Below are 11,020 nucleotides of genomic sequence, written 5' to 3' on the forward strand. Positions count from 1 at the left end.
AAGCTTAAGTATATTGACGAGAACTAAAAAAATCAAACAACAAACCAACCCTGTGTGCGACTTTATAGTGTGTGCGGGGAGCCACGTCTCTTATACGTACCGTGCACCTGGTATATATGGTCAAGACCAAACACACAAAGCTGTCCTAGCTATCAAACAAATGCAATTATGCAAAGTGACGAAGAGAGTGGGCCACCAAGTACTCATCTAACAGTTTTCTTGCGGATGAAACTAAATGAAGCATAAAGATCTGTTCTCTAGTGCAATTGTGTCTGCTATTGCTATACAGTGTCCCCTAGCTGAAAGGAGTCATGGTCCTGTGAGACATCGTTCCCTTGCTCAAAATATCATAAAAATTTGAAGACCTGACAAATTAATGTGACCCCAGGGATGGTCACTACTGGCTAGATAGTAATGTTGTATGTTCTACAGCCATGCATGTACGTCGGCCTCTCATTCCTTCAAGAGAAGTATACTTCTTTTTATTCTCTTCTCTAGTCATATAATTACAGCTACACAATGCATGTTTCAAGTAAGTTATTTTATTTTTCTAACAGACGTGGTCAAGTGTCACTGGGAAAGTAAAAAGTGATGAGGTGCCAAACTATACACCACTTAAAGAGCTTCCCCCACTAGGGCACCATTACCTTATAAAAAGCAACTAAGGTGCTCAAACGTTGATATCAAGAAGTAAGAATAAATTACGTCTCCAAAAGCTTAGAGTTTGATCTTTTTGTTAGTGTTTAACCAAGAACCAAAATACATATTTATACAATGGCTGCATCAGCAACTTTCATGCATTCAACATTCCTAGCTAATTCCTTGGCTTATGGAGCGGGAAAGAATAAATCAGTTAGGGTGAATCACCTTGTTGCACCAACTGTGCACATCTACCCTCAAATAAGGATATGCTCAATGGCCAAGGTAATTATTCTATTCTTCTGTCTTCTTCGTTATTTGGCTTATATATGTGCATCTTAAGTACATATATTTATAAAATAATAATACTAATTACGCACTATATCTGATTTATTTTTCATTTGTAGGATGGTCGGAAGAAACAACCATCTATAGTTACAAATGCATCAAAAAATCCACCACCACCACTTCCTACACCTTCTTCTCCCAGCAAGGTATTGTTTTGTTTAAGTGTCTAGTGTTACTTGAATTGATCCGTTATTAATTTGTTGTATTGTCTTAACTATTAAAAGTTTAATAAATATTACCTTACTCATGCTAATTATGCATTTGTACATTTAAAACTTTAAAATCAAGATAATATGGGACTTTGTCAAAGGAACTACAAGTTTGTATGTCGGTATTGATATAAGTCCAATCCAATTTATTCGAGAGCAATACACGAATATTCATCCAAAGATTAAATTTAGCTACCCCAATGTATATATGTACTGCTACGGAGTTCCATAACAATATGTAGTTACTGTGGCATTCACACATGGATAATATGTGACACGTATCTCATAGCAGGTTAGCACAAAGTTTTTAGACTTGTTTGCATTCAGTGGACCAGTGCCGGAGAGGATCAACGGCAGACTTGCAATGGTTGGGTTTGTTTCAGCTCTAGCAGTGGAACTATTCAAGGGGCAGGATGTGTTCGCTCAGATATCTAATGGTGGAGTCTCATTGTTCCTTGGAACTAGTATTTTGATAACAGTGGCATCATTGATTCCTCTATTTAAAGGACTCAGCGTGGAATCAGAATCAGATGGGATCATGACTCCAGATGCTGAGCTCATAAATGGAAGGTTGGCCATGTTAGGTCTCGTAGCCTTGGCCTTCACCGAGTATGTGAAGGGCGGAACCCTAGTTTAGGTCTTAATCATTATGTTAGTATGCTTTCTGGCTTAATACTTTATAGCTTCTCATATGTATTTAGTGTTCACAGATGTTTATAAGAATAATGTTACGTTTTGGTACCCCATAGTCTAAACATACTTTTAATTTTAGCAAGCATAAATATTATGAGCTATTACATGGGGAAGTTCTATCTTGTAATCGGAAAAAAAAAAAAAAAAAAAAAAAAACAGCACCATCATTCAAAGAATACGTACATGCAATAACTTGGTAATAGACAGTATTGAGGTGATGGTGCTACTAAATGGGGTCTCGGATACAAGACAAATTTTATCCTATCTTTAAGTATGCCTAGAGCAGAGAGAAAAATAACCTCCACATGCGCCACGAAATTACCTTCATAGTAGGCAAAAGAAACACTTTTTTGAAACAAGAAAATCTTCATTACTAACCGTAAACGCAAAATGTATGTACATGGCCAAACATTTTCTGCTATCCAACTCTTCTTTGCACTCTGCATTTCTTCTTCCAATAATTTCGAGAAATTCTGCTACCAATAGCATCAAGCTCCCTCTTTAGCTCACCATACCCATCTTTGTTCGTTAGAGACAACTCCAATGAAGGTTTTTCCCATCCTCGCGATCTCATCCACTAGATTTGCAGTTTTTCCCGTCCTTGCAATCTCATCCACTAGATATGCAGATACTCCATAAGAAAGCATTCGCAAGGCAGTCGTAATTTTTTGCTCATGAAGAAAACCTAGAACATGAAAAACATACTTTTTTTTGCACAAAGTATGGACCATGGTTGCAAATAGCACTCATGATTTTGTCAAACAAACTTCGTTGCATTCTAAAACGACGTCTAAAAACATGATCACGGAATACGCTGTTGGGAATAAAATAATCTTCCAAGAGATCTTTACCTTGTCTTTCCCTTTTTCTATCGAAGTTTGCGACACGTCTGGGTTTGGCTATCTAACCCATAACTTCCATGACACAGAGGGAATGTGAGGCTCTTTGCCTTCTATGGTCATCTTTCTTATCCTCATCCATTGCGAAAGCCTCATCTCCATCTCCACCTTCCTCGAGATTAACCAATTCTTCCTGTTGTGCCAACAATCTTTTCTGTTGCTCCTCAAACTGTTTATACACTCTCCTTGAAGAAGACATTGTAAGAACTCAAGATTTGATGAAGATGGATGTAGGGTTTATATGGACAAAAAAAAGAAAGGATGAGGTTCTAGGTATTTTTTTTCACACAAAAAGCATATGAAAGCTTTGGTAGAAAGGATGAGGGTTAGGTATTTATAAGAAAATTAATTAATTATTTTTTTTATATAAATTTTAATTTAGTTTATTAATCTGGACCGTTGGATTAATAGCCTATACGTTGACATGTGGCCAACAGTCATACTTCTGACCGTTGTGCTTTTTTTTTTTTTTTAATTTATGGGGTAAAAACATGGACCGTTGATCTCTGGAATATCGAACGGTCCAGATCAAGCCACATCACTAGCTGTTGGATTTCAAATTCAAAATTTTTTTGACCGTTAGGAATTCAACGATCTAGAAAACTAGCCGTTGGAAATCCAATGGCCCAGGATTGGCCACGTGGCCTCCCGTCAGATTGGTTTAGTGCGCCTGTGTAAGCGGGCTCACCTCTGATTTCTTGTCGGTGACGTGCACCTGGCGTAAAAAATAAAATAAAATGCCATGCAACGTCACGCTGGCGTCAGCATGACGCCAGATGAGCCGTCCTTTACTTTGTCGATTATGGGCCGGCCTGCGGCCTGACTTGGGCTAGGTGCTAGCCTATTAGGCTGGGATGGAGCAAAAAAAGGCATGCCAATCCATTTTTTGGCCTGGGTGCTAGCCTAAAGGGCTGGGGTGGAACTGCTCTTAGTAGTGCTTGGAAACAAATTATTTTTATAAATTATTTTGTTAAACTAAGGCGGTAACCAACTTAGATCGGAGGGGCATGTGTTAGTGTTACTTTGGGACCAGTTTAAAAAACAATTTAGAGGTTACCTGGGCCAGTATGCCTCTTCATTTTAGATCACAGGGGCATGTGTTCCTTTTTCTAATCTAAAAACAAGTTTGATGCCACTTAGTATTATGGTCTAATAGTTTTCCTCTTCACTTGTAAGTTAGAGGTCTTAGGTTTGATTATCGTCAAAAAAAGAATTTAAACCATATTATTGCTAACTCATTGTATATAGTATCGTTTTTTTTTTTAATACAATAATAAAATAAGTTGCCAACTTAGTACATTGTTGACTATCTAGATCATAGAATTTACCAAATCTCATTTTCACTTATTTATATTAAATAAAAGTAATGCTAGATAGATTATCTATTTAAATCTTCAGTAAATCATATGACGTGGTTGTTAATGCTTGAAAAATCATATGATGTTATTGTTGATGATTAAATTATTACTGAAGTATTGATTAACGTATTTATTTTTTTATTGGTGACACATCACATGATTTGCAAATTTGGTTTAAAAAGTTGGTCTAACTAACATTATTTAAAAAAGAAATGCTAGCAACATTTTTTTTTTAGATTTTCTCCTTTTCATTTCTCATCCTCTATTATTTTATGATGATCCGAACCATCTATTTTTTTTTTTATATCACTCTTTATAAATATTTTTACAAAAAATTAACTAAATCCATAATCACGTTCGTTGGTTAAACAATAAAATTATGATAATATTAATTAAAAATTTAGATTTATTTTTGACAGAGTAGATCATTAAACGATGACCGTGAAAAATATGATTTTCATTATTAAGTAACAATGCAAGAATTTAAAAATTATAAAGGACAAAGCAGAAAGAGAAGGCCATCGTTTAATGATCTACTTATAAGGTGGAGATTGGTAAGATCCCCTTATCAAATGCTTTATGCTTAAAGTTCATATATGTTAACACATGTACTAGTACCCAGAAGTTGATCGTCGTATAAAACAGTAAGTAGTTTCAAAAGGCATACACGCATACTGCAATATGCAATATAGAAATTAAACTTGGTGCTAATTCATATTAATTGTGTGCTTGTGCAATAGCTACGCTACACTGAAAATACTAGAAAAGTAAAAACCTTAAAAAATTAATGGGAGTAGAATTAATTCTTTACTTGTTCATTTTGCTGTGTTTGGGGAGCCACGTCCCTGAGATCACCATACATGGACTAGACAACAGATAAATTGCCCACAAAGCTCTCCAAAACTATCAGACAAATGCAAATGATGAGAGAGTAGTCATGATCCATGATGACCAAGCAAAGCAATATAACCATCCAACGCGAAAACGAATCAAAAGCTTCGTTGTCTAGTGCAATTGTGTTTGTTATTACATATGTCCTCTAGTTGAAACCTTGAAACTAGTGCTCGTGGTCCCGTGAGGCATAAGTCGGTCATTTTCCTCTCCTATACAAAACTTTGAAAACCTTGAGCAAATGTAACCTTAGAAATCACTGCCTAGTACATTGTAATGTATACTTGTGGCACGTCTCTCAAACCACTACGCGTAGACGAGAGAATCCACGTGTCATAATATTTACTAGATCTGTTGCCAAAAAATACACTGTTCATTTTGAATTTTCTACTCTCATATGTCTAATAAACTAAATCTGACCTCCTAATTCTGTACGTATAGAGTATATTTATTAATTTATTCACTAGAACAATATTGAGCCTAAGGATATAAACCTAAAGATACAACTAAAATGGCACAAAAGGTGAAGATGTACACAAAGCACATAATAATGAGTATGGGTTAAGTGCTCGATAAAATGCCTTACTTAAAGTTGAAAAAATAATTAGGGCATTTGGAATTTAACAATGACCTGCAGCCACCCCTCATGAACGCTATCTCAAGCTTGGCCTCTTAAACATGTTTGCACTATAATACCAGTGTGATGCCGATTTTATCCTTACTTGATTTGTTTAATTTCGTTTGGACCCTTTTTTCATGTGTTGTCATCCGTGCTGCCTCTCGCTTTTCCTCTATTCTGGACTCTTCTGCTCCATCTTTTCCACATGTTTATCATCGACGGTGCTTCTTTCCGATCGTCTCTCTCCCCATTCTCAGCTTTTGCTTATTCTAGAACATTGGGTGTTTTTTCTCCTCTTTCATGCTGCCTGTTGTTGTCGGGTTTTTCTCGCCGATTAACTACGGCGGTTTTCTTGCTTCACATCGCTCTTACCCATGGTCGTTTTCTTCCTGGAAAATTTTCCATCCTCTGCTTTTCCTTCTATATATGGACTCTGTGATTTTCGTTGTGGTTGTCGATCTGGGTTAAATTCGAATCGTTTTTTTGCCTGAGCGATCTAACGTTCTTTGGTGAGTTATTTGGTTTTCTTGCCACATGGGATTTTAATATTTTTTTTTTGTTTGTTTTTTCCGTGGTTTACGTGTGGTTCTCTGATGTGTTTTGATTTTTGATTTCAGGAAGAGAGGATACGATCAAACGTTTGCTGGTGAGTTTTTTATTTTTCTGATTGTGTGTGATTTAATTGTTTTTGAAGCTTTGGGTGTACTTTTCTGATCTGCTTTGATTTTTAGTTGCAGCAGAAGTTGTTACTCGAATTTTCCAGGTTTTCTCTGCGGCTTTCCAAACTCTTTATCATCAAGGTATATAATTTTTTTTCTTTTTCCCAAAGGTAAGCGAATATGGTATTTTGGATTATATTAGAGTTGAAATAGGTTTGATTTCAATAACTTTTGGGATTATTGAATTTGTATTCTCTGTTTGGTTTTCTGGTTATTGAGTTTGGATAGGAATTTGAATTTGATTCACAAATTTCTGATAAACCCCAACAAGAAATTTAGGATTGTGTATTAGGGTTTTTAACTTCTGTGTTTTGGGATTGTCATCCTTTGTGTTTTGGAATGGCCATGAACATTCTCCGTGAAAAGTAATGCAGTCAGCAATTCACATTTAAAATTTTCATTTTCTTTGCCCTCTCTAATGCAAATATATTTTTGCTAATTCATTGGTTTTTTATTTTTTCAAATTTGCAGTATTATTTTGAGGGACGAATATGATTTGGTCAAGTTCATCAAGCTGGTGCAACAAGCAGGTCTATTTGTTAATCTCCAGATTGGCCCTTATGTTTGCGCCGAATGGAACTTCGGGTAATTATTTTTGTTACGAATATTTTGTGATTTCTTTTTTATCTTATGTAATTATGCTTATATTCATTACTCTGTTTTTTGTTCTGTTTCTGAAACAGGGGATTCCCAGTTTGGCTGAAATATGTCCCCGGAATCGCTTTTCGAAGGACAATGAACCTTTCAAGGTAGGATATTATAAATCTTCCGTTTACACCAATGCAATTTATTTTTTTTTTAATAAATAATTTTGAAGCTAAATTTAATTTCTAATTATCTGTTATGATAAAGGCAGAGAAGCTGTTTCAAACTCAAGGAGGTCCTATAATTCTTTCTCAGGTTAGAAAACTGGTCGAGTTTTTAAGTTTCTGTGAAATATTGTTAGAATCGCTTTTCGTTGATAGAAAAAGCTTTTAGTCATTTTATAAGCAATCTCAAACATGGCGCCAGTCTTTTAACTTAATAATCTGTTTGTTGCTAACTTTTTCCTTTTTCGTTCAATCATGTAGAAAGATGATTATAATTTAGTTGCTCCAAAGATAAAACATGGATTTGTTTATGAGATCACACATTTCTATACGGGTGAAGTAAAACATCACACAAAATTGTCTTACTAGCCGCTCATTTGTTCTTCAGTAGCAGAGCACAACAATTTCCAAGGAGTTATCAATTAGTTCAGCTACGACAGAGACATCTTCATGTGAAAGATGAAGCTGCTCAACCATCTCCCCAGCAATTGAGATCACAGTATCAGACTCGAGATAGAACTCAAACCTGATATACCTCACAAGACCACATGTATCAGCAATGAGCAAAGTTGAAGACACTGTGTTGACGGGATTTCTCTCCGCTCTTAACCTGAACTCATTATTCTTAGAGAAACCCTGTAACTCCAGAACTGAAGAGTTAGATGCGGGGTCTGGCAAGTTCAACAACTTGTGTAGTTGTGAAAGATCACAGCTGGACCCCATCAAATTGTCAATTGCAAGGATTGGATCTTTCAAGAGTTCCACCGCAGACAATCGCATAGAAACTGGAACTAGACACTTCTCCATGAACTGCTTGATTTGAGGATTGTCTACTTTACTGAGGGAAGCAGGCTTTACACCAGAGGTAACCTTTTCATAAATTTGCGCCAGATTTTTACATTCATTATAAGGGTATTCACAAGTCACCATCTCTAGCAAGCACATGCCAAAAGAATAGATGTCAACTAATTCGTTGTATTCCTCGTCATAAAGCTCTGGAGCCATGAATTCAGGGGTGCCAATTATGCTATGAGCAGTAGGCTGCTGCATGACAATCGCCAATCCGAGATCTCCGATTTTCAGTTCTCCATTAAATCCATTGACAAATAGGTAGTCACACTTCAAATCTCTATGAATAATTGGAGGATTGTGAGAATGCAGATAGTCCAGGCCTCGAAGAATCTGTCTAGCCCAATTCTTGATGGCTTTCATATCGACATTCTTATGCTTATTTCAGTACTGCCCCAAGCTTCCGGAAGTGAATAACTCTGTTATCATGTTGATGGTCAAGTTCTTATCATCCACCCAAGAGTTATGGAACTGTACGATGTTTTGATGTTTCAGTGACTTCAGCAGATGAACCTCCGAATACAATCTTTCCACTTCTTCTACTCCTTTGATATTCACTCGGCACCAAGCTACTTCGACTCCATCGACTTCATCAAATGCCTTACAGTCTTGAATGTTCGCCTCCCCAACACTTCGTCATACCGCAAGTATCTCCCAGTCGGATCTTTCTCCACAAGGGCAGCATCTTCCAAACCGCTATAGGAATCCATAACCTTAAATCTCCGCAAAGGAACAATCTTTTCTTTCGTTCCTCGGAGAAAAGACAAAAACGTATCTCAAAAACTCTATCGATCAAAGCTTCTTGTTCTCAACCCCAACTGGAATCAGATTAAGAACGTGCATGCTCAAAAAATGCCTTGCAAGCCACGGTGTAGGAATCAAACGCTGATCGAAGACGAAAACTGCATCCCATAAACCACATGTCCCCGATTCTGTACCAGAATTTTGGCGGTTTGCGGCGGAGCTCCCCGTTGTTAAAACTATCCGAGACTTAGCCATGGCGCTATCTGCAACCCCAAAATCAAATGCTGAACCACGAAAGTCACAAAAATTTCTAGCCGAGAGGCAAACTACTTGATTCAAAACCCTAAGAATGCCCTAAAAACCAGAGACTGAATGACGGAGAGAGCGAGAGAGATTAGAGATGAAAACCTAGCGATTGGAATTGGGAGAGACCTGTTAATCAAGTATGTAGGGTAGGGGGAGACATTATATACTGTAGTTTGATTAGGGTTTCTGGGAATTTCAATTTTTTAGGACTTCTACTTCTAGTGGTACTTGTACTTGTGCACCAAACTAATGGTGTTTGATTACGGTTTTTGGGAATTCTGATTTTCCAGGACCTCTGTTACTGTGTACTTGGAAACAATTATTATTAATGTTAGGAATACTAAATTTTGTAAACTAAATGATGATAGTTGACACACCCCGACCGAGATCAGGGCGTGCTGGCCGTCACGCAAAGGTGACGTAACCATGTGCGCGTGCGGAAGCTAATTAAGAAGGTAATATAAAAGTACGAATAATTAAAAACCTAATAGCATACAGAGTACTAGTGTATGTGAGACACAATTCAGAGCAAAGCTACAACAGTCCAAAAGGAAAAGATACGACATATTTACACCCGAAGGTGACCCTACAATGGTGAATGTCTGTCAGAAATGCCGGGACGCTCTCTGGGATAAACCACCGAACCTTCTAGACCACTAGAACCTGGAGGGGCGCAAAAACAAAAGCGTGAGTGGGCAAAAACAAAGTTCTTTGAAAACTCTTTAGCAAAATACATTCTAACCCCTCGCCGTAAAACCTGTATACTTCCCAGAAAATGAACATATATACGTATGTATAGATATGTCAATCATGCTCCATGATATGCCATTCATGCTCACATTATGCCACAACAGAATCTCATAATCAAATATAAATGCCCAAGCGTAAATCACATCAATAACATATAATCTGGCAGCCGGGAGTCACCTAACGTGACATGTACCGCTGCATATAGAGCTCTAATCTCAACTCAACATCTGAATCTGCACACAAGTCGGAGCCACCTAACGTGGTTTGTACGACAAGACTGGGTGTAATATATATACGCTCTAGTGCTACGATCACGTGAAGACTATGCGAATAATCGCGGGTCACCTACGAGTCGGAACCACCTAATGTGGTCTGCACGACAAGGCTTACACCTAACTTGGATCCAAGGCGAGCGTGTGGTGCTGGTGAACATACACGTGAAGGACTCTGCCCCTCTCTGGGCGGGAGCACTAACACCGGGGGTGCAGATTATGAGCTCTCTAAGCATCTCAAACTACGATTGCATAATAAACAGGAATGCATAACCACATGAATACCGCTTACCTGGCACTTACCTGTGCGTCCACAGCACCAAATACACATTTATATATATGTATGCCAATTACCAATGCACGTGATGATACGTAAACAATATTCAAATGATGCATGGCATAAAACATATAACCTTTTCTATTCTATTTCTGGGAATTTAGAGGTATATAGGTATATACGGAAAACAAAAGCCCACTCACAGATAATTAGAAGGGTCGTAGCCCCCCTGCCTCGAGTGCGTACGCTCGTCCTCGGAAAACGAATCACCTATACGCGACAAAGTTACGAAAACATTAATTTAAAAGCACCTAAGCAACTTCTCGTAATAACTTCTCATACATTGCTCAAATTGGACATATGAATATACCAACGTGACCTACACAACCTCAGGATCACGCCCATATTTTTAGAAAAATTTTTGGACCACGCACGCGCCCCCACGCGCCTGAACACGCACGGACCTACGCGCCCCCACGCGCGGCCCACGTGCACTGCACACTGACGGCGTCAGTTGACGCCGTCAGGAATATTCCGTTAACTGACGGAATATTCCGTCAAATCTAACCGGATTCTGTCACTGCCGTTAGGAATATTCCGTTAGACTTAACGGAATATTCCCCTTTCTTCTCCGGCGA

The 11,020-nt window shown here is 37.9% G+C and overlaps 2 protein-coding genes and 1 long non-coding RNA gene across 4 annotated transcripts; 2 read left to right on the forward strand and 1 right to left on the reverse strand.

The window, feature by feature from the left end:
- The first annotated feature begins 666 nt into the window (after positions 1 to 666).
- LOC137737065 (early light-induced protein 2, chloroplastic-like) lies at positions 667 to 1,937 on the forward strand. 2 transcript variants are annotated; one of them, XM_068476417.2, is made up of 3 exons: positions 667 to 924; positions 1,047 to 1,133; positions 1,486 to 1,937. In XM_068476417.2, exons 1-3 carry the CDS (start codon positions 775 to 777, stop codon positions 1,831 to 1,833), a joined length of 585 nt encoding a protein of 194 aa, XP_068332518.2. In that variant the 5' UTR covers positions 667 to 774; the 3' UTR covers positions 1,834 to 1,937. The 2 variants fall into 2 exon arrangements, with proteins under 2 accessions (XP_068332518.2, XP_068332519.2); XM_068476418.2 differs by having other exon boundaries at positions 668 to 924; positions 1,489 to 1,937.
- A 3,888-nt stretch (positions 1,938 to 5,825) lies between these two features.
- On the forward strand, positions 5,826 to 7,583 carry LOC148691885 (uncharacterized). The gene is made up of 7 exons (XR_015955093.1): positions 5,826 to 6,165; positions 6,274 to 6,302; positions 6,388 to 6,456; positions 6,847 to 6,960; positions 7,059 to 7,124; positions 7,228 to 7,275; positions 7,446 to 7,583. It is a non-coding gene; the product is annotated as an uncharacterized LOC148691885 (long non-coding RNA).
- Positions 7,554 to 8,825, reverse strand: LOC137736138 (serine/threonine-protein kinase WNK8). Its single transcript, XM_088683153.1, is given in 2 exon segments — positions 7,554 to 8,635; positions 8,638 to 8,825. Coding segments are annotated over 2 exon segments (1,173 nt in total). The 5' UTR covers positions 8,744 to 8,825; the 3' UTR covers positions 7,554 to 7,568.
- Between the last annotated feature and the right edge of the window lie 2,195 nt (positions 8,826 to 11,020).

The sequence above is a fragment of the Pyrus communis genome, chromosome 13 (genome assembly GCF_041283825.1).
Source record: "Pyrus communis isolate YQ-2024b chromosome 13, ASM4128382v1, whole genome shotgun sequence".
Taxonomy (NCBI): domain Eukaryota; kingdom Viridiplantae; phylum Streptophyta; class Magnoliopsida; order Rosales; family Rosaceae; genus Pyrus; species Pyrus communis.